Consider the following 25,756-nt stretch of genomic DNA (forward strand, 5'->3'; position numbering starts at 1 on the left):
CATCTAAATAGTAAACACATAAAAAAAGGCAGAATATACTAAAGGGACAATCAAATGTCATAAATTAAAGAAATATCATAGGAGATGTGGTATCAGATTGCCAATCAGACAACTATCCACCAAAGTTCAAATGAAGTGGTTGTAAGTAATTATGGGCAACCATGCAGCCTTCAACAATGAGAAAAAAACATATTGTAGCATATTAACCTGACGATATAGGGATATAGGTATTTAGTCGGATCTTAACATGTACTTGTGATTTGTTAAAAAAACGGTATTGATAAAAATAAACAAACAAATGTCGAAATGTTCAGGACTAATTAAATCTGTATTTGGGTAAGATGATGCAAGCCTACGAGTTTTATGCGTCTTACACTTTGAGAAGCAAATAATCTTTAACTACTTTATTAAAATATTGTGTAAAAATGTTAATTATGAGATATGAAAGTCAAGTGGCTCAAGAATTTTTCTGAGGAAGTTTTAAAAATTTTCGAAGAAATATTTTTTACAGTGGGTTAGCTTTAATTAGTCTTCACTATCCTATAGATTAACAACTTTTGGTTATATTTATAATTTAAAATCTTCATTGAAGGTGGAGCACGAATGCACAGTTAATTTATTATATTGATGTGCCATTTGTATGCAAGAGTGACATTCCTTTGTATTATGTGCTATTTGAAAAAAAGTTATGCGAGTATTGTCTCCCTTTACTAGGTTTATTATTTTATAATTAAGTATAGGTTTCTGATATAATTTTAAATAATCACAAAATGTATCAATTTAATATATTTCAGTTTTTGTTATTGGTGTCTCAAAAACATTGATGTACGAATATAATTTCATAAATTTGAAACGTTTAAAATTATTACATACCAATATAAAGAACCGTTCATCATTTTTGAAAAAGACTATAAATGACAGTTGGTCAAGGTTGTTTAAAACTTCCATTTGTTGTCGAATTATTTATCTCCCCTTCATGATAGATTGAATGTGAAAATAACCAGAGTTATCTAATATTAATCACAGAGAGGCAGTGGCGGATGCAGAAGGGGGGGGGGGGGGGGTTCTGGGGGTTGGAACCCCCCCTTTTTTTTGGACGATAAATGCAGTTGAATGGGGACATATAGTTGGAACCCCCCCTTTATCCTGGGTTGGGAACCCCCCCTTTTTAAAATGGCTGGATCCGCCCCTGGAGAGGGACTAGCAAGCAATTTTTAATTGTAGCTTATTTAACGTTAAAACAATTTTCCACTATAAACGAATGTTACTTTATACAAATATAAGGACTTTGCTAGCTAAATCTACAAATTTTATTAGATATTATGAATTTTTATTACAATAGATTAATATGCTACATATTGTTTAGTTGTCTATAAAAGGCCCCAGCATAAAAAAATAGAAAGCTGACAAAGAAAACAAAAGCAATGTAAAGACAAATAACAGTCAAAACACTACATAATAAACTATAAAGACTCAGAGGAACACGAGCCCTCAAAGAGGGGTTCTCAGGTTCTTGAAAGGCAAGCTGGTTAAAAGCTACAACTGATGTATATGGATGATACTGCAGTTAAATGAGTCACTTTCTAATGTAGCAATTTTCTTTGATTGAGCAAAAATTATTCTTTATTGGATACCGGATACATGTGGCTAAATTGAAAAATTGTGCAGACAATACCATATAAATTAATTTATGATACTTGAATTGTGATTTAACAAAAACTCCTCCAAAACAAATTTTGATTCAATTTCTCTGGTGTTTTTTTATATTTCTTTTCAAGAAAACTGAGAATTTTATTTAAATCTCCACAAATCCTCAAAACTTTTTTCCCAAACAATAATATTGATCAATCCAGATTATTGAAACTGCAAACTACCTGGACTTATTAGGTTCTTTGCACTTTACTTTGTGTAATAAATATCAGTTAAGTAATTCCACCTGAATTATAACTAGAAGGCATGAATAAACTTTCAGCTAAATTTGACTGTCAAAAGGAAAAACATTGATGTATCATTATTTAAGGAAACTAAACTAAATGTTATCTTGCCTGACATTTAACTTAATGACAGTGAAATTAAGTGACTGATTAAATTCCCCTTTATTGAACTTATACCAAACGAACTATGAAATACTGGAAGTGCTTGCTCAGATCAATAGGTGTTTTACAACTTTAAACCTTAAAAAATATGGGTTTTCCAGGAACATGTAATGTTAAACATGAAGCATTAAAAAAAACTAAGGTTAAAACGCCATCAAATAGCATTTAAAGTGTTTTTGATTGTTGATTTGTTGTCAAAATTAAATGATCTTTTAACCAGGTCATATGGATATCAATTTATCTAAATGTAGGGTAAATAGTGTAGGGCAGCTAAAAAAAATGCTACTAAGGCAGCAACGCAGCATAAGACAAAACACATTGAGAGATCAACTTAAAGTCATCAACAATTTTCTGCAGTACATTATACATCATATTGTAGTTCCTTCCCAGTTTAAATAAGATGTAAATAAGTTTATCAATTACTAAGGACTGAGAAGTTCATAGCTTGGGACAGGTCTGAACATATGGACATATAATCAGGGGCGGATTTAGGCGGGGGCGTGGCGGGCGTGCGCCCCCCCCCTAAAATTTGCAAAGCATGGGTTGACTTTAACATATTTAAGTATATAAAACAGTCAGTTACATTGTATTTGCGGTTTTTATAATCAATTTGTTTGATAATCGAAGTTCCAAAACATCCCTTACTCACTTTGACAATTTCATCATGACACGGTCAAGAAAACAGCGAGATTCTATTATAATATCCGTAATGAAAGATAGAAATACTGTTTCAAGCGAAAGGTTAGTTTATTAATTTGTTTCTCTGTGTCTATATTATTTATTTCTCACTTGCAACCTAAATATTTAGCCGAATTCTGTACCGTATTACTGTATGCTTGGAATCCCAAGAAAATAAATATAAATTAACTGCGTAAATGCATCTCATTCTGATTTTAGTTGTTTGTGGCGAACACAGTGAAGTCTGGCACGACCACCGAAAATAAAAAAAGTAAAAAATAAATTGTATGAAAGGACAATTAAAAATCGCTGGTAAAAGTAGAAATTTTCGTTTGAAAAATATATTGGTCAGGTGAGCAATTGTGATCTGTTTCATCTCACTTTGCGTCCGTCTGTCCGCCCGTCTATCTGTAGAGTGTTGTCAGGTGTGGATTAAGGCGGTTTCAGCTTGAAACTTTAATTTCTCGCTAATTTTACCACACAATAGTTTGAGATATCTACATGTCACCCCTTTAGAAGAATATTTCAATAGTTTTACCTACAAAAACCTCCAATTTTTTTTCGCCTCGCTCCGCTCAGCGAAAATATCTCTTTGCGCCCCCCTAACTGGAAATCCTGGATCCGCCCCTGATAATATATATACATTTGATATATAATGATACATATATCATGATTAATAAAATAAAAAGGTATGTAGAACCTACAAAATAGATCAATTCATATGAAGCACTTAACTGATTACTATCAGTACAATAGACAACTTAAAGGCAGGAGTATGCAAGACTTTGCTTTTTTGCTTTTGCGCCAGAAAAACAACATTGATATAGGCCATTATATCACACAACAACTTAAACATGTTCAAGCACCAACACATCTGCAACTGACAGCCATTTTTCTCTGGTTGATCTATTGACATTTGTTTTGTTTTGAACATTACAGGTTAACATTTTATTCTCACTGACAGGACAAACTTGTTCTTTGGTCTCTGGTTGACAGTTTGTCTTATTGGTAAATCATTACATATCTACTTATTATTATATTGAATCTCAGGGCCTCTGTTGACAAGAGTTATTTTGGATTTTCTGTTCTATTTGCAAAAATGATTTGTAGTAGGTAGTTATAGGGACCAGAAAAAGCATTGAATAATAAATTCCACATTTTATGTTTTCCTTTATTTAAAGAGAGCTGGTGGAAGATATCAAAGAGATATTCAAAATCATAATTGACACCATAATGGCTAAAAATGTATTGTACTCTTTACAAAAAGCAGCATAGAAAACTTTGCAACATGAACCCCAACAAAACTGGGGTAATACTGTATTCACATTTATTCTGTATTTTCTGTAGTTACTGTCAATAAAAGAGATATTGAGTAAATGTTAAGAGAGAGTGACCCATAAACACTGAATCAATCCTAAATTAATTCTGAGTCAAGATACAGTAATACCTAATAAAGATACTCTCACCATTATCCCTGGTCGATAGGACTTGATACTCTGCAGTAATCCATCCTAATGCTTTATGTCTAAGTCTTGGCATTGAATTTCATTTTGTCAACCTGATACTATTTAATGGATACAAATTAGTTACTGACGATTTAATTTGAAATTAATTAGGGAGAGGTATGTTTATTCAAGTAAGACATTTATTGACAAACGCATTGGGATTCAATTGATACTCTGAAATAATTGACTTGCAATCCTTGATGACTAGAGCTACAGGGTTGTATTAAAATGATTCTGTCGTGAAACTTGTGCAGACAAAAAGTAGTTGGCACATTTGAATGGAAATATCAGCTTAATGAGTGTGGTGTGGATTTATAATACCTAGTTGTGAACAATTGTATTGTTACAGTTTGTAGCGGTACTGTTTATGAAAACAATAAAATATAGTACAAGGGGATTTTAAATATTTATTCAGTCAGGATTTAAGTATTGATTCTGACTAATTAGACGTGGAATTAATACATGAATAGAAGGGATCATAGTAATCTGGACGATTTTATATATGGTGTGCATTTTGTAAACATGTGATTCAGATGCCATGTGGATATAAATTTTAGTGAATTTCTTGGATTTGATGGTTTTTATGGACTAAAACATTTATAGGATTTATTGAGTTTTTTTAAGTGTATTAATATATTGTGTGGCCATATTACTATATATCATCTATTTCCTGGGAATTAAACAAGTTAACTGCAGTTTATGATAGATTTTCAGGATATTTGAAAGGTAAATGATTTTCAAAGTGATGATAAATTAATTATAACATCTCATTTCTCTTGTTTAAACAAAAATATGATTTTTATTGATAACATCTGAATTAGCAAATTTATTAACTTCATACTGCCATGTTTCTCTGATGTTCACCAAAGGCAAAGGCCTAAGTCTTTGATATTATATTTAGTTTAATTCAAATTTTTATTATGACAATAAACTCATCATCATGACATAACTGTTTCAAAAGTTTGCTATGTGATAAAATAAAACACAAGAACAGAATATATGTATTATCAGCAAAAATTAAACAATTTTAGAAATATTATTTAATCATTTTAATTTCCCTTCCTGTGGGTCATTTGATTACTATACACAGGAAACTTGTTTGCAATAGTTTCATTTTATTTAGTAGTGAAGTATACAGTACAATATAGATATTGTTGTTTTCTCATAGATACATACACTTGAGTACATACATGACATAGGTGGATCAAGGGGGGGGGGGGGGGGGGGGGCAATTATATAGGGAATCACTGATGACTGGATAGGTCCCCCCTTATGAAAAGATCTGGATCCGCCACTGAGATTTATAGTCTGGGTGTAAATTGATATTCTAGTACTGTATCCCATATTACTTCTAGCATTCAGTTATTTCAGAGTATATGATGTGATTTTTTGACAAATTTTCAATGATTCTACACAAGTCTGGTTTCTTTGCTTGTTTACGTCATAAGTAAATGTGTGTTTAAGTGGATGGCTTGCAAAATAAAGACCCTGAAAAGCACTGTCAACATCAACTTTTGCTAACTAAAATAAATGACTACTGTAAATTCAGAAATTATTGCAAGGTTTTTATTGTTGCGAAAAATGCCACAGAGTAGTAAATGCAATAAATTAAACTCGCATTGTGAAATATTTTATATGAATTAAACAAGATTTTTCTCAAAATCTTAAAAATTAAATTGCATTTAAGTCTAAAATGACAAAATTGCAATAACAAATGCACACAATAATTTCTGAATTTGCAGTTTATACCAATATGCTAAATTTAATGACTCCAACACGTGTTTCATCAGTAAGATCAGTGGTGATAGTTTCTAAGACCAAAAAGACAAAAATCAATGTGAGCAGGATATGTGAGAAGGCTTAAACTAAATATACTGATATGAAAACTGCACAGATCTAAGCCTTACAGCGTTTTTAGTCACCCAGGCAAGTTTATAATTTAATTAAGGCATTAATTTGAATCCTAAATGCAAAAGCACAATTTAGGAAACTGATTTGTTGCAATACACACTAACAGTGACAGACAGACAGATAAATAGACTTATTATACAAGAATTCCTAGTGAAAACCCTGCAAGAAAATGATCTTAGTACGATACTGCCCCTGAGATAAATGAGTGCTGGGATCATGGACATGCTACACATGCTTGACCGAAACCCATCCAAGAAAGGAAACAAACCTTATTAACAACAAATGTTGGGAGCCTGAAGCTTAAGCCATTGATTTTAGGAAATATTAATACTGTTGAGCATGCAGACTAATAAAACTGCTTTAGCACAGGTTAAATTCAATTAGTACATATGTATTCTAGAAGGATCCAAAAGACCTTTATAGAACACTAAGTAATGGAAAAATTTATCAAAAGCTCCAACAGTTTTAAAATCAGTTTGTTGTTACCGATTTAATGAACCTGATTTCATGTGAAACATATTACAATATTTCTTTCCCCTCCAAAGATAATGCTATTGGGCATTATGTTTGCATGTTTATTGGTCTCTAGGTCCAAGTCATTCTGTCTGTCTAATTTTTTTATTGGTAGTGCATTCACGGGTCTACCTTCAAGCTAAAGTTTTAGATTTATAATAAGGTACATGTAGTTTGCAGCCACTTTAACATAAAACTTAGTACACAGTTAATTATGAAGTAAAGTATTCTCAATTTTAAGTTTGAATTGTTTAATATTTTTTATGCCAGGTCCTTTTAAAGCGGACTACGAGGCAGATTTAAAGGGGTTTTCAGGGGCCCAGGCTCTCCTTTTGTGGGAAAAATTTGGTTGATTATATAGGGAATCACTGAAGCATGACTGGAGTGACCACCCTTACCAAAATTTCTGGATCCCCCACTTGGACTTTATGGTATTGTTTTGTTAAAGGCGATATTTAACAGTGACAGTAAAATATAAATTGTTCATATCAACTTTATTTGAACTCTGGTGGATATTTGTCTCATTGACAATCATATCAATAACATCTCCTTATTTGTTTATAAGTCACACAATGAACAAGGCTGCAGTGATGGTGTCCTGTGGACTTATATTCTGGTTTGATCTTATTTTGAATTTCACATGTCACCTAGTTGTCTTCATGACATATAAAAATATGTGTTTCTTTGTATGACTACAATAAGGAAGTTTTACCCAGAATGTAAACAGATAAATGCAGTACTTATATAGAAATGTTTATGATTCATGTTTAAAGTAATATATATCCCTCATTCATTTGAAATGAATATAAAGAAAATATATTGTTTACATTGTATATAGTTTTGGTTTTACTATAGTTAGCTGAGATCAATGAAAGCTTTTTTCCCCATATCTTCGGTGTCAAGATCATGTTTTATAGTTTTTCATTGATTTAACGGTTGGGGAGACAGATTGTGTCTTAAGTCAATAAGTATTTATTGTTGGTATATCTGAGTCAAAGCCAAATTGGAAATCTTTATGTTTTTTGCATACCTTCAATAAAAATAACAATGTATACAATAGGGTACAAACAAAAACTAGTTGAACATGATGCCACGTTCAATATGTGCCTCACTTAAAGTCTGCAGCCTGTAATTGAGTATTTGTTTTTTTGCTGTTTCTGATATTTTTTTTTTGTATATTGTTTTGCAGAGTTTGTTTCTATGTTATGCTGATGTTCCACCACTGTGGAGGTTTGGTACCTTCAAAATGCCACATTCTATATATAACTGTCCCAATTAAGTCAGGAGCCTGTAATTCAGTGGTTGTCTTTTGTTGCTGTATATATCATATTTGATTTTTTATTCATTGTTTTGTACATAAATCAGGCTGCCAGTTTTCTTCTTTGAATTGTGTACAATTTGTCATTGCAGGGCCTTTTATAGCTGTTTTAATATGTAGTATTGGTTTTGCTCATTGTTGAAGGTCATACAGTATCTATATTTGTTAACTTCTATGACATTCAGTTTCTTGTAAAGAGTTGTCTTATTCAGACAATCAAACCACATCTTTTTATATTGATGATTATGGCCAATTTTCCTGAATGAGCTTGATTTTAAACATTTATGAAATCCTAACAAAGTTTTAATACCAGAGAGAGTTAAGTCTATGTAGAAGAATGAAGATCTTAAAGATTTTCCAATAATTTTATGTACATAACCATAAAATTAAAAATGTAATTTAAGTGCTTTACATTATATTAATTGCTGTTTGGAACTAATTTTTCATGTTTCGGTAACCTTTTACATGGAAAGACGTTATAATAAAAAAAGAATTACATTTACACATCTTAAGACATGAGATTTAAACTTCAAATAGAATTTTTTGTTTGAAAAATTATGATTTTGTAGTTTTTTGTTAGAATGAAAGAAACCTGTCTACAACTGTTGCACAATTGCCCTTTTGAACTTATTTCCAGCATTTACAAATTGATAATACAACATAACTATGATACAACCTCATATATTAGGTTACTGTAAATTAACCCAAATATTATTAACTTTATAAAACAGCTGTTGTGTTATTTACAAATTTGCAAGGAATTTACCCATCAATTTTTATACCCAGTGCTTGCAATTTATACATATTACTGTCTCCACAAATTTAAGAAAGAAATACTATATTTCTATTAAGTCTAAGTATAAAAAAGAAGATGTGGTGTGATTGCTGATGAGACAACTAATTGGCAAGCCGTTTTACTATTTATTCGAATTTCAAGATATCTCCTATAAAATATAACATATCTTATAATATATAAGATATCTCATAAAGTTTATATGATATCTTATATACTTTATAAGATATCTTATAAACAATTTTATATAAGATATCTTCTCTTATGGTTGGGGCCTGTTATCTAACTCCCACGTGAATAGATATTTTTCGTATCACGCCATACGGAGTGTAATATGAAAAAGTGATATCAAAATTACGTTAATTTGATTGGCTTATCTCGTAAATTTCCAATATTTTAATTGGCCATTGATCAGGTCATTATTCACTGGAAAAGGTCATGCCGGGACTACTTTTTTTCTTGACAACTGATTGTTTACTTCCGGTTTTTCGCGATTTTCGTCTGCTTTATCGTCTGCATTATCTCATATAAATCTTATCATGGACGAAGAAATAAAGAAAGGAACCCGTGCACTCGTTATGAAATCTATAAAAATATAGAAAAAAGATATATCTGGGAGTCAATGGAACAGTATTCTGTTCACACAAGAACATACAACACAATAAAATAAAACCATATTAGTTCAAAAAGGTATACAGATCAGTACGCGTTGCAAAGAAAAACGGCCTTAGCAACACAGCTCGCAACAAATAGGCCACGCACATACAACTTTTTGCCATAAGAGAAATAGGTTTAACAACTTGTGAGAATTAGATATCGCTTGATATCAACTCTCGTTATTTAATTTCAATAATATGCTCGTTTATTATTATTGAAATTAAATAACTCGAGTTGATATCAATCGATATCTAATTCTCACTCGTTATGAAACCTATAATTATATAGTTTATAAGATATCTCATATAGTTTATAAGATATCTTATATAGTTTATGAGATATCTTATAAAGACAATTATATAAGATATCTGATAAACTTTATAAGATATCTTATAAACTTTAGGAGATATCTTATAATCTTTAGGAGATATCATATAAACTAAATAAGATATCTCCTATAATATATAAGATATCGCCTTTAATAGATAAGATATCTTATATAATTTTATTTTTATGAGATATCTTGTATATTATATGAGATATCTTGTATATTATATGAGAATGAGATATCTTGTATATTATATGAGATATCTTTAATGTTATATTGAAGATATCTCCTAAAATTTATAAGATATTTTATATACTTTATAAGATATCTTCTAAAGTATATGAGATATCTTATAAACCATTTTTATTTAAGATATCTTATATTATTTATAAGATATCTTATATAGTTTATAAGATATCTTATATAGTTTATAAGATATCTTATATAGTTTATAAGATATCTCATATAGTTTATAATATAAGATATCTTATATAGTTTATGAGATATCTTATAAAGACAATTATATAAGTTATCTGATAAATTATATGAGATATCTTATAAACTATATAAGATATCTTATAAACTATATGAGATATCTTATAAACTTTAGGAGATATCTTATAATCTTTAGGAGATATCATATAAACTAAATAAGATATCTCCTATAATATATAAGATATCGCCTTTAATAGATAAGATATCGCCTTTAATAGATAAGATATCTTATATAATTTTATTTTTATGAGATATCTTGTATATTATATGAGATATCTTGTATATTATATGAGAATGAGATATCTTGTATATTATATGAGAATGAGATATCTTGTATATTATATGAGATATCTTTAATGTTATATTGAAGATATCTCCTAAAATTTATAAGATATTTTATATACTTTATAAGATATCTTCTAAAGTATATGAGATATCTTATAAACCATTTTTATTTAAGATATCTTATATTATTTATAAGATATCTTATATAGTTTATAAGATATCTCATATAGTTTATAATATAAGATATCTTATATAGTTTATGAGATATCTTATAAAGACAATTATATAAGTTATCTGATAAATTATATGAGATATCTTATAAACTATATAAGATATCTTATAAACTATATGAGATATCTTATAAACTATATAAGATATCTTATAAAGGTTATGAGATATCTTGAAGTAAGAATAAATTGCAAAACGGCTTGCCATAGACAACTCTTCACAAGAGACCAAATGACACAGAAATTAACACCTATAGTTCACAGTACGGCTGTCAATAATAGGCAAAGTCAGTTTTAAAAGCCCATGAGATGACAAATGTAAAACTATTCAAACAAGAAAAAAAAAATTGTGTAAAAAAAATTAACAAAAAACAAATATTTTATATTCTAAAGGTTCTTAATTTTTTTTAATTTCCATTTATAAGCAGAATTAATCAGATACAGGTGATTAACTTGTTGTTGCAGACTGTTTTTAAATGATCTAAAAGTTTAAACACAGTTACACCTACTGAATATACTGAATAAGCCAATTGATAATCCTGTTAGTCTCCAGATTATCAGGATTATAAGTGCTTTAGACAATAACAAATGTTAAGATAAGTTAAGGTCATGATACCAGTGGAGATCATGTCAGATAGTTTCATTAGGTTGAGATTTGTAAAGCCAAAAACATTTGCTTTAGCTTGGATCCTCTTCTTGCAATAATTTTGGATTTATAATAATTGCTTCAACCTGCAGACAGGTGTGTCATCATCATAATATTGTCTCAATCTTTCTTTTTTCAAATGATGAATGTTTCCTCTGCAGATTTTTCTACAAAAAGAAGTCCAATTACCTAATTGTATTTTCCTGGACCCATATAATAACTTACCTTAATTATCCACTGATTTGTGCTTTGATTTTTTTGCAAATGGTCAATTACATAATTAAAGAACATAACATTTAAGATGACATAGCTGATATCATGCAATATTACTCAGATAGAACTACTCATTAATTGTCTTAATTAAGCCAATATTATTTTTAAAAGTTTTTGAAAGAATCTTAATGCAATAGAGGACTTACTGTATAGATATTTTGTCTATTTATGTATGTATATTGACCTCTTGTACACTGTTGTGTCTGAGCTAGGATAATAAAACTTTGAATCTTGAATCTAGAAACTTTGTTGCTATTTTCATTTTTGGAGCCTTCTGCAATAACTGAGGTAAACTGATATTTTTATTTTATTATCCATATAAGGCACTGAGAGTAAAAGAAGATTTTTGTAGTATTTAAAAATTCATACTGTGGATTCATTTATTTTCGTGGATATAAATTTTCGTGGATTGCTAAAAACTTGCATATTCGTGGATATTTGATTTCGTGGTTTTATCAATCACTCTATACAAAGTCTATTCAAAATATGCTAATCGTTGGACATTTGAATTTGTGGTTCACCTGGGTTCCCATGAAACCCACGAAAATTGGTATCCAACGAATATTAATGAATCCACAGTATATGACTTCACTTAAGGGACATTATTAGTTACATAGTGTGCTAGTGACCTAATACGGTATATATGGGGTCAGTAAATTCCATATGTAATTTACTGACCCCATATATACCGTATTACGTCACTATAGCACACTATGTAACGAATTTATCTTACCGACTATCTTAACGTGTGAAATTAAGCCTAGTGGTTCTCAAAATGAGCAGGTCTTCAATACTGTTAGCACTAAGAAAATACTTCCATTGATCCTACAAAAACAGATGCCAACAATAACGACTTGTAAGGTTTAAATGTGTTTTATGAATTTATTTCAATCTTTATCATCAATTTCTACGTCTGTTGGAACTTTTAAGTTTTTTTCTCAGTACCGTTTTGTTTTTTATAAAGGGACATAACACCATTACTAACCGTGTATGAAATAAGCCCCGCCCCCTTCTTACCTAATAAGGAATATAAAGGGACGTAACTCCACTACTAACCGTGTATAAGATAAGCCCCGCCTCCCTACTAACCTAATATCAAATATACACGGTTTGCACGCGGACGCTTTTAACCAATCATAATCCTGGAAATGTATAGGAGGTAAGATAAATCGTGTTATCGTGTGTGCCCATCTGTGTCCTGATGGACACATTCTCCGTTTATATTACAATTATTTGGTTGATACATGTACCACTGCTTTTGGAGGTTAAAACTCCGAGGGTAACCCCATTTCCTTTGTTGAAATGATATATCTTTCATACAATAACTTTTTGTAAATTTATCTTCAATAATTCAAACATCAATTCTAATGCAATTAGTTTGTATCAATGGTTTTGATTGGATGACAGTTAGCATAAAATTCTCTATCTCCTTGTCTGTAACTATGGTAGCCTACATTTTGAATTGCTGAATGTATTGACATGTAATTTCTACAATTATAAGCCATAAAACTCACATGTTGCACCTTAAAATCTTCTTTTTATCCAATTTTATTACATTTTGAAGTGGCACAGAAGCGGGAAAAAGCCCGGTGTTTATGTTTGATGCTGGAAGCATACCTATGACGTCATCTAGTGTTGGGACCAAAGAAGATAACATCTTTTCGCGGATTTTTTTTTAATGAAGATTTTACACTGAAATAATGATTGTAATTGATTATGAACTTGTTTTGCATATAACTGTATTTGAAGCTTTTCGGACGTCCATCGGTAGTTTTACTGTTGCAAATACCCTTTTACCTGTCCCCGCTACGCGTCGCCAGGTAAACTAAATTTGTGACAGTAAAACTACCGATGGACGTCTTTAAAGCTTCAAATACAATACAGTTATCTCTTAATTGATACAGTGGGGAATCAAAGGAATGCTGGAGATTTCATTTATCTTGGTGTAATTGTTGCATTTTGACCAAGTATTTTATTAGTTATATACACTTTTAACCCTTCCTTCAATTTATGACTTATAATAAAATTGAGAATGGAAATGGGGAATGTGCCTAAGAGACAACAACCTGACCATAGAAAAAAACAACAGCAGAAGGTCACCAACAGGTCTTCAATGTAGCGAGAAATTCCCGCACCCGGAGGCGTCCTTTAGCTGGCCCCTCAACAAATATATACTAGTTCAGTGATAATGAATGCCATACTAATTTCCAAATTGTACACAAGAAACTAAAATTAAAATAATACAAGACTAACAAAGGCCAGAGGCTTCTGACTTGGGACAGGCGCAAAAATGCGGCGGGGTCAAATTCAGTTCAAGAGAAGTCTGAGTCTGATGTCAGAAGATGTAACCAAAGAAAATAAAAAAAATGACAATAATACATAAATAACAACAGACTACTAGCAGTTAACTGACATGCCAGCTCCAGACTTCAATTAAACTGACTGAAAGATTATGATTTCATCATATGAACAACTATATATACAACTGGTTTTTGAATAAATGTGTTTAGTTCCGATGCAAACGAAGACCCTATAAGTGAATCAATATTAACGCCAAAATATGCAATCTTTAATGACCCAGACAACAGTATCGTAACTATATCCCTTCTTAATAAGTCTATTCAAAGGTTTTGTTAGTTTTTGAGGTGAATACTGACACCTTTGGGCTTTATAAAGAATATTTCCATAAAAAATTGGATGTGAAATACCTGAACGTATAAGAAGTCTGCATGTTGAGCTATATTTATGAATGATGTATGTATTGTCTTAAGGTAAGAGTACTATAGCTCCATATGGTAAAAGAAAAACTTTTGTGCTACTCTCAGATCAGTTATAAAAACAGTTGTTTATCACAATATCTGTTAAGCGAGTTTAATTTTTATTTTTCATTCATTATAGGCTTAATACAGCATGCACCTTATTGGCTAAAACAATCATATCTTTTTTTTTTCATAAAACAATATGCTTTTGCTATTTTATTTCTTGTTTGTCCATAAACGTACCACACACTGGGACCATTTAAGCAATATAGAAATTGCACCATTGATCTTTATAGCTGTAAAGGGAATACTAAAAATCATTAATAAAGAGGATTACATTGAGATTTGTATATCAATGGATGTCAGTATATATGTACATTTGGTAATCAGTGAGATCACATGATATATTAGGATTTTTCATTGCAATTTCAACTTATTAATTAAATTTCCTAGAATCTAAGTATTATAAGTCAAATATGGCTATTAAAGTTTGGTGTTATGAAGTTATGAGTTCACCATCTGTCATTTAGACCCATTCATAATGCATGCAGGAGGATGTTAAACATGGATATAACTGGCCAGCTCGGCCAGGTAAAAGTCGAAAACTATATATAAATAACCTTGCATAAGACAGGATGAACTTGAATATTCTGCAAGACAAAATGCAGGAATCCATTACACGCCACTGAATATACGCCACTGAATTGTTAACAAAAGTGCAATTATTTTTTTGTACAGCAAAGAGTCAGACAAAATATAAGAATGCATAGCAACAGTTGTAAATGTAATAGTCAATCAGGAAAAAAATCCCCCATCCCAGAATAGTGAATGGTTGTCCTCTAAATTGTTTGATACTGCATGGTTCCTGACCACTCCCAAAAAATCAAATTGACATGAAAAAGATTTACCACTTAAGGACAAGCAGATTTGGGAAATTTTCAATTCTAGGAAATGGCAAATAATTTCCTCAACAACATCATTGACTGAAAGTTTTCACACTTGTACAATTGACTTTTAAAAAGTACTAATACATGTAGTCAGGGTATTTGAGAATGATGCATTGAGGAAGTAAAATGTTGACATTCCAGATGAAGTACCTATACTTTGAAAAACAATGCATATAATTATGTTACATCATTATAATTATCTAGAATTAAGTGTCAGATCTTGTACAGATTGATTTACTTATAGATATATAATTGTATAATCTTTGCAATTGCTGTGACATATTTGAATGTAAAAACTTGTATTAAGTTAATAACTGAAGGCAAATTATATTAATTCTCAAAAGATCTTAATAATTTTAAAAATTCACCAATTGGACTTTAGGGAGGAAAACAACTCAATGCGTTTACCATTTATTCAGTAAGACATTATGTTGATTTTAATTAAAATTTTAACCAGAAAGTGCATGTCTTCATTGATCTTTAGAATTATATATATATGATGGATTAACACATAACCAGATTACAAATGTATCTGTTATAAACCTGTTAATGTAATTACATGAAGAAAAAACTAAAAGCAAACTACAGTCCATTTTTTTTTTTATTACCGATTTTCTTGGAAACATGACCAAAATTGTATATTCAAATTTTTACTTAAATGTTACGCCTCAATATCTTGTATATAACCAATGAAAACCATGGAAAACCTGCAGTATCTATACTATTAAACGAGAAGACCTCATTTTGTGTGTCGCTTCTCTTCCTTCCACAATAAATCAATCATCATGCCTCTGTGTCCTATAGGTAACATGCATAGTCGCATTTGTCATCCATTCTTATGATTATTCAGATTGAGTTATTTTAGGAGAAAAACGACAAAAAGGAGTCCGGATATGATTCAATCATCGGACTAACTTTTAGTCATAGATAAGACTTCCGGTTTGAAACATTCACAAATACAACCAATTGTATGATAGATAACAAAAATGAAAAATAAAGAAGCCAATCAGATCGTTCTCATTATCATGGTGTTTAGATCGCAAGAACCACAACTATTATATACCTCCTTATAGAGGACAATTATTTTTCGCGTTTATCTACATGTAAACTACAATTATACTACTTTAATATATAGAGACTCTGTATTCTGTCATGGACTTTCTATGTTAGTATAAAAAGTCCCTGATTCTGTCTACTGTTTTCTTTGAAATGTTTACTATTTAAGGGTTCATACCACTTGCATATATATTGAAATAAGTAAATAAAATTGAGAATGGAAATGGGGAATGTGCCAAAGAGACAACAACCCGACCATAGAAAAAAACAACAGCAGAAGGTCACCAACAGGTCTTCAATGTAGGGAGAAATTCCCGCACCCAGAGGCGTCCTTCAGCTGGCCCCTAAACAAAGATATACTAGTCTCATTTAAATTAAGAATATAAATCCAAAGACAAAACTTAAATAAACTAGATGAATTGAAAGGACCATAATCAAGATAACATATGTTATACCAGCAGCAACTATTTGAATGGTTCAAGAATCAATAATTTGGGTTTAGAACTCTAATTTTCTTATTATTTTTCAGAAGTTAAATGCCAAAAGCCCAGATGCCATGACAGATGTTGAATGTTCCGTGGTGTTAGAGGACTTTGTAAACTCTGGACGTACAGGGAGAAGGAATGCCGTACCAGATATTCTGGATGAGAAGGCAGCAGCAGTGTCCACAGGAGGGCTTCCATTTGACATGGAAAAATTAAATTGTTCAGGTATATATGTCTGCTTATCAAAGGATTGCTAGATTTTTTAGAGAAACCATGTTCTTCTGCTTTCAGGAAATCATCAAAAACAAAAATAAAACATTTATCAACATCTTCATATTAGGTGCTTCTCATGACTGAGAATTAATAATGCATCTCTAAAACAAACACACACACAGAGCTAATTCAAACTCCTGCTATAGGGTCACATTTTTGTCCCCTCAGCGGGATTGGAACTTTTACCTTTGATATACTACAGCACCAAACGCTTAGCCTCATGTCCAGCACTCTAGACCACTCTACCACATCTGCTATATAAAATATAACTTCAATAGTCATATAGTGTTACCTTGTCACAGAAGGCAAATCTAGAGAAGGCATATCTAAAGATACACAAAAGACACGTGTTTTTAAGCATGTGGAAATGTTATATTATTATTTTTTACACAATGTATTTTTTAATTGTCAGCAATCTAAATCAACAATTTTTATATACCATATGGGATAATGATTCAATTCATTATACAGTACTGTGACTAGAAATAAGTATATCATACAAACAAGACTATAAAGCAAGTAACAACCATACAATATATTGTAACCACTGGATCTGATCAGTGTTAATACAAATATATATATAAGTCTGAAAATTACACCCAACATTAGAATTAGATTTTTATTCTGACAAATAATTTGTCCATCCCTCAGTGGGATACGAACTCACACCTTTAATACACTACAGCACCAATCGCTTAGCCTCATGTCCAGCCCTCTAGACCTCTCGACCACATTAGCTTTATAAAAATTTAACTTCAATAGTCGTAGTGTTACCTTGTCACGGAAGGCGAATCTAGAGATAGATATATATATGTGTCTGTCCTCTAGATCCCTAGTGCTGTATAAACATGTTTCCATGTTGTATTTCTACCTCCACTTGTTTTATTGTTTGAAAATATAGTTTTACACTGAATTTTAAAAGTTATTAGTTTATTTTGGTTATGAAGCGTGAAATCACTATTGTTTACTCAGTTTATGCTGCTATTAAAGAATTGTATTGTATGGTAGTCAGGAGATTTTGTAGTTAAGCAGTTTGAATGATTTATAAAACAGTGAATTAAACATGACATATTCACGACTTTGTTGTAAAAATTCCCTTGGTTTTTCCTATAATGTCCTTTCCATATTCAGTGATATTTGTCACAATGGAAGAATTTCCTGAATATTTCAGCTCAATATAGAAATTGGTTTCATGTGATATTTGGTTTGTACAAAAGATGCCAATATTTGTGTTAAATGGGGCAAAAATAGGAGATAATTACCCCAGTTTATCAATTATTCCTAGACATTGATCCTAATCAATACAAAAGCTGACTTTTCACTATGGCCTTTACAAAATTGTTTATTGACTTAATTACAGGGAATTATTTCTATTGCTGAATCATGTTATGAGAAATGTTCCCATTGTATTATAGCTATTTTGTGTCTGGCACTGATAGAGCCCATTATGCTTTTAATTTTACATTTTAACTTTCCTAAAAATAAATAGGCCATTGATATTCTTAGCTTAAATCTAGGAAATATCAATGGCTTATCAACGACTCACCAGTAAATATGACAAGATAGTTTGTTAACTCAGTCACTGTGGAAAAGTGATTCAACTCGGTCAGTGTGGAATTGGAATTGAATAACTGTTGAAATGTTCATTGCTTCATACTTGCAAGCAAATCACCATGTCAGTCTTTTAGGTCCTCTATGTGTCTCCACATAATCTCCTTTATGACCAGCACATAGCTTCTGTACCATTGAAATTAGGTTAATAATTAAAACTTGGTGGAGACAGATACCAGAGATAGGTCACTGTGACCTTGACCTTTCACATCTATGATAGTAAACCTAGTCCAATTTGCGTCTTATAAATTTTGTCCTTTAAAACATGAACTGGAGTGGTTGTCATATACAAAGTCAGGTCACTGAATATTTTATGAATAGAACATAGACATATTTTGTATAGGAGATATCAAGCTCTGCCTAAAATGTTATAAACCTTTCATACAATGAAATCAGCCATCATCTTAGTTTTCTCGTTTGAATTGTTTTACATTGTCTTATCGGGGCCTTTTATAGCTGACTATGGGGTATGGGCTTTGCTCATTGTTGAAGGCCGTACGGTGACCTATAGTTGTTAATGTCTGTGTCATTTTGGTCTTTTGTGGATAGTTGTCTCATTGGCAATCATACCACATTTTCTTTTATATAGTGTCAAGCTCAGGTGTTCTCTCTGTGTTTTGAAATTGTCAAAATTAAACTGTATGCAGCTGGAACATTTCATATTTGAGTAGGTCCATTCAGAAATAAGTGAGGAATGCAGTTTTCCTATAAGCTAGTATTTTTAAATCACATACAAAAAGTTGTGAAAAATTAAAATAGTCGATAGATGGAGACTTGAATTGTATTGTACTTCTCAGTACACTTTAATACATATATTTTATATTGAATCTTTTCAGATGACAGCAAACCAGATTCCAAGCCTCCGTCAGAGGGAGAGAAAAATCAAGGTCAGGGGTCATAACAAAGAGAAGAAATATGTAGAGAAAATCGTCATCCTGGAGTGACAGCTCTTCAGTAGTCCAAAGTCTTTCAGAACTACATTTAGATTTACTGCTAGTCAACACAGTGTTCAATATCATTAGCCTTAACATGCCACTAAACACTCAGTTTAGATATACTGTGACGTTTCACAGCTAAAAAAAACTTAAAACATGATTATTGTCATAGCTAGAAATGACATTGTAAAGATTACCAAAGGTGATGTGCTATTTCATATGTGCTTGTTTGACAACTTTTTGTGGGAAAATGAATGTTATATAATTTAAAGGAAATATTCCTTTAATAATTAGAGTGTGACGTTTTTATACATTTTAACATGTGGTGTAAATGGACAGTTATGTTGTTTTAAGTATGATGAGTTTGATTCTAGGAAAAATTTCAGGTGATATGAACCCCATTTCTTCTGTAAAATTAAGAAATCCATGAGGAAATAAGAAAAGGTACAGCTCTACCACTTATGTACATCCCTTTCATCCAAGACCACTCCTATTTCCTAGAGGTTAACATGATTTTTACAGTTGCTTGATCTGCTAGTGAGATCTTATCTTCAAAATCCTTCAAATATACTGTAAATTCAGAATATTTTGCACATTTTTTTTATTGCCTTGCACATTTGAAAACTCATATATATTTAAAATTTGATAAAATCATTTTTGTGTAGCATTTCCTTAAAGAGCAATAATTAATCTACCTTTTTATGTCTATTGATCTGCAAAGCAATAATGAATGCATTCAAAATTTCTGAATTTACGTCAGTATGTACACGTATATAAAACCATGTGTACTTTACAGTTTGATTGACATCTTCAGAGAGGGATGTTTAAGGGGGGAGGGGGTGGAGGGAATGTATGGATCCACCACTGATCTGAGGCAGATTTAGGGGGGACCAGGGCCCTATCTTTGTAGGAACAATTTGGTTGATTATGTAGGGACTCACTGGAGCAGGCCCCTTCTTATGGCAGTCAGTACCACTCCCACCTCCTTCAAGAAAATTTCTGGATCTGCATTGAGATCAGATCTTTTAATTTTAAATTAAACTCTTTAGATGTTTGGATAATGTATAAAACTGGTGTGCATAAGGTTTTGTAACGTAAATAGTACAGTATTGATATCAAGAATGATGTGGCCTCCTCCAAGTTTCTAAATCAGCTTACAAACTTCTACTTATCACCACATCTTGCAACTGATATCTGAAATTACCCATGTACTTAATCTATCTGTGTGTGAATGAGTTTGTCAGATTTTTCCCTCCCGAGTTCAAAGTAACTCAAAGCATAATTGTTTCCTCAACTGGTGAAACTGACAACGAATTATAACAGAAAATTGAAACTGATTTAAAAAAAACAACCTACATGTTGACCTCTTAATGTCTTTAGTTTAATGTCTCATTGATTTATACCCCACAATACCTCTTTCTCTTCATACCAAAATAATTTTCATGGGGGAAATCTCTGATGTGATGTGAATAAATGTTAGTATGGAACAACATGAAAATAAAGACATATCAATACTAGAAAAACATGTTGTGTATCAAATTATGACAGTTTTAGCTATAGTACAATTGTTTATTTTAGATTTGAATTGTAAAGGTTTTATTGTGGCATAGTGGTATGATTTTTTGGTAAACTTTTTATCTAGATGTTTACTTTAGATTTAAGGGTAAACATAAGATAAATATGACACTCGTTGGGTATCTGTATCCGTAATCCTCTGAGTGATTTGCATCCTGAGTAGAATTAATGCAAGATGCTAACGGTGGATTAGTAAAAGTTGATCTGATTCCCACAGAGGGATAATGATCTGCAGGAAACTGATTTTACTTTCCCACAGTTTATATTTTTTCTTTAATTTCTTCTCAGGAATTTTATCCCTCTGTGGATTTTGGATCAGAATAACTAGTGTGATAAAACAAATATTATGTTTTAGGGCAATTACATTAAATTACATCAAGTAACTAAGAGTGTCACATTGAACTTTTTATTCATTATTCAAATATTTCATTAGAATGTCTGTCTATACATTTATCATTTTACATCATTGATCTAATTATTCTCTTATAAATTGTATTTTAATGATTTTCAATATTATACTAGTACTTGTATATTGAAATTAAGTTTTAAAACAACCACATTTTATTATTGTGGACACAGAGCATTTTTCATGCCTTGTATATAACGGTGTGGTGATGAACACTATGTATCCAAAGGGAGATAATTCATCAGAGTTATCTCATTTTGTGGGTTATTTAGGTGGCAGAAACCAGTTATTTTACAATAAATCTTTAGAATTTCATGGATTTATGATTTTATTTTCTTGAAAATTCATTCAAGCTTATATACAAATAAAATGTATGGTTTCAAGGAACTAAGATGTGTGCGTGCTTATGTTAATATATAGAAAACCTTTAAATTTGGGTGTCTGTCCAGCATGGAAATTTAAAAATTTATAAATGCATTGCAAATAAGGCAAAAAATGTGATGCTCTGATACCAATCTAATCCTCACCTGCAAAATCCTGCTAAAAGCCGACAAGAATTTTAGCCAAAATTCAAGAGAGAAAGGATATCCAGTGAATTAGAGCCTTGTTCGAACCTATCCTTACCATCAAAATCTCAAGATATTTTTGTTTACATAAAACTGAATTTTTCCCCCACTTTGATTGGATGCCGTCAAGTGAGGAGACCACAATTTTGACATCTGATTGGACCTATATGTGAAGGAAATCCCCAACCTGTGTATGCAACTACTTACTTGTGTAGTACAATAGCCTAGAATTTACATTCATTTATTTTTTCAGTCCACATGATGCAATTATATACCTCAATACTTAACTATAACAAAATTTCTGCGTGGGACACATGTTCTGGTACACCAAAACTGGTACCTGCCACCTTAAACGATGTATATTCATAAATGTATTTCTTTGATAAAACAATGCTTTTTGAATGTATACTTGAAATTAAATGTTTTTTTATTCATTTTAAATAGTTCATTAATTATAAGAAATGCTGTTAAAAGTAAATCTATGTATTATTTATGACATCAGTTGAAATCCATAATTCTAAAGTAGTTGAATGTTATATGATTCATTTCTGTACTAAATCCATATTTTCAAATGTTTAAGAGTTGTCTGTCTTCTGAAAAGGTTTATGGGTGAATGCAAGGATGAATGAGTAGACAGATAGATGTAAAATAGACAGCAACAAATTCAACAGGCAAATGCATTCTGACTTTCCATTCAGAATCTTCAGCTATCGTAGTGTTTTAATTAATAAAACATTATATTTTACTGTAAGGCTTGTGTCAAAATTGTCAAAACGTTTCTTTGACAGAAGAAGTATGACATAAAAATCAAAGACCTTTAACCAAATGAACAATATTGAACCTCTGACTGCTGGATCACTGAAAAACTTTTAAAAACTAGTAGAAATACTTAATAGTTTTATGCTTTTTTGTTCATCCAGGATCTTTAACATGTTTACATATGTTTTGTTGTTACCTTGCTTCCTTTTGTAATAATTTTGTTCATACTATAAACAATTTTAATGTATTTGTTTCTTTTTGTGTATATTATTCAAATTTGACAAAAATAAAGTTTTTAAAATAGTATTTTATTTTTTATTGCTAGGCCACAAACTTGTCTAAGAATGAAGATGAGCTATACATAAACTGACATATCTCTGAAACCCAATCTGACCGTGCAAGGGCTGTATAGCCAGTCAAGGTTGTTAAAAACTTCCATGTGTTGTCAAACCCAAAAAATAAAGGAAGCTGATCCAAGTGTATTTGGAATTTTCTATTTACCAAGCGCAAAGAGTCTGAGTGATTGAAGTTGTTGATATCAAACCATGTGGCCAATTGAAAGAAAATTTTAGATTTATATTTATTGTAAAATTATGTCATTTGGCTTACTAATTATGACCTTAAGTTGTCTTAGAGAATTCAAGTTAGGCAAACAATTATGGTAAAGGACCATGTCTCTGTCTCAAAGTCTTTTTAATCTTTTATCATGAACAAATCTATGATTGAAAGAGTACTTTCTAAAGTAAAAATACAATAGTCACCCTGGCCTCTATAAATAAGCACATCATTAATATACATTGCATTTAGATTTATCTATTATAATATATAAAGGCATCAGCAGTATACCACTGTTCAAAAGACTTAAATCAACAAAGAAAAGAAAATCCCTGGTTAAAAACTAAAACAGAATGAAATACATAAACTATAAGAAGACGACAACAACCTGCAACAAAAATAAACGCCAACACAGACAGGAACAGACCATATATATAAGGGGGCGGTAGGAGGCGTCCTGATCCCGAAATTCCTGGCTTAAATACATGAAATCCCGAGGTCTCATATTTAAATAAATTAAATCCTGACATTCTGAAATTTGAAAAAAGAATTTCCGGGATCTGGAGAGGGTCAATCCCGAAATCCAGAGCTTAAAACACCCGATCCCGGAGTCCTGATAAAGGTTTATGTCCCCTCATATGACAACAATTGGAACACTCCTGACCTGGCACACCCCAAGAAAAAAACTATGGGTTAAACACGGTCTTACAACCAGCCAACACCACCTCCCATATACAAAAAATATCACCTGAATGACAACATCATGTGACAGGAGCACAGCACAAACAAATTTGAAATTACCACTGAGAAATTGACTTATAAATTACAGAAAAGAGCTGCCCAGTTCTACTGTTCGAAAATAAACCAGCTTTATATTATATGTACCTTCTGGAACCCAAACATGCATTTAAATCTCTTTTTATGCCAAACCTACGATAGTAGAGGGGCATTATGTTTTCTGGTCTGTGGCTCCGTTCGTCCGTCCAGGTTAAAGTTTTTGGTCAAGGTAGTTTTTATACGACCGCAAAAATTTTAATTTTTTGGTCGTATATTGCTATCACGTTGGCGTCGTCGTCGTCGTCCGAATACTTTTAGTTTTCGCACTCTAACTTTAGTAAAAGTGAATAGAAATCAATGAAATTTTAACACAAGGTTTATGACCACAAAAGGAAGGTTGGGATTGATTTTGGGAGTTTTGGTCCCAACATTTTAGGAATTAAGGGCCAAAAAGGGCCCAAATAAGCATTTTCTTGGTTTTCGCACTATAACTTTAGTTTAAGTGAATAGAAATCTATGAAATTTTGACACAAGGTTTATGACCACAAAAGGAAGGTTGGGATTGATTTTGGGAGTTTTGGTTCCAACAGTTTAGGAAATAAGGGCCAAAAAAGGGCCCAAATAAGCATTATTCTTGGTTTTCGCACAATAACTTTAGTATAAGTAAATAGAAATCAATGAAATTTTAACACAAGGTTTATGACCACAAAAGGAAGGTTGGGATTGATTTTTGGAGTTGAGGTCACAACAGTTTATGAATTAGGGGCCAAAAAGGGGCCCAAATAAGCATTATTTTTGGTTTTTGCACCATAACTTTAGTATAAGTAAATAGAAATCTATGAAATTTAAACACAAGGTTTATGACCATAAAAGGAAGGTTGGGTTTGATTTTGGGAGTTTTGGTCCCAACAGTTTAGGAATAAGGGGCCCAAAGGATCCAAAATTGAACTTTTTGTGATTTCATCAAAAATTGAATAATTGGGGTTCTTTGATATGCCGAATCTAACTGTGTATGTAGATTCTTAATTTTTGGTCCCGTTTTCAAATTGGTCTACATTAAGGTCCAAAGGGTCCAAAATTAAACTTAGTTTGATTTTAACAAAAATTGAATCCTTGGGGTTCTTTGATATGCTGAATTTTAAAATGTACTTAGATTTTTAACTATTGGCCTAGTTTTCAAGTTGGTCCAAATGGGGGTCCAAAATTAAACTTTGTTTGATTTCATCAAAAATTGAATAAATGGCTTTGATATGCCAAATCTAACTGTGTATGTAGATTCTTAATTTTTGGTCCAGTTTTCAAATTGGTCTACATTAAGGTCCAAAGG

At 31.4% G+C, this 25,756-nt stretch overlaps 1 protein-coding gene across 3 annotated transcripts in view; it reads left to right on the forward strand.

Annotated features, from left to right (window-relative positions):
- The window catches only part of LOC139498670 (cAMP-dependent protein kinase inhibitor beta-like), a 58,317-nt gene extending 37,003 nt beyond the window's left edge, over positions 1 to 21,314 (forward strand). For all 3 annotated transcript variants that reach the window (XM_071287175.1, XM_071287174.1, XM_071287176.1), the window contains 2 exons: positions 17,017 to 17,197; positions 19,693 to 21,314. In XM_071287175.1, coding sequence (XP_071143276.1) covers positions 17,017 to 17,197; positions 19,693 to 19,757 — 246 coding nt within the window. In that variant the 3' untranslated portion in view covers positions 19,758 to 21,314. The remainder of the gene's footprint in view (positions 1 to 17,016; positions 17,198 to 19,692) is intronic.
- Positions 21,315 to 25,756: the final 4,442 nt, after the last annotated feature.

This window comes from Mytilus edulis, chromosome 12 (assembly GCF_963676685.1).
Source record: "Mytilus edulis chromosome 12, xbMytEdul2.2, whole genome shotgun sequence".
Classification (NCBI taxonomy): Eukaryota; Metazoa; Mollusca; class Bivalvia; order Mytilida; family Mytilidae; genus Mytilus; species Mytilus edulis.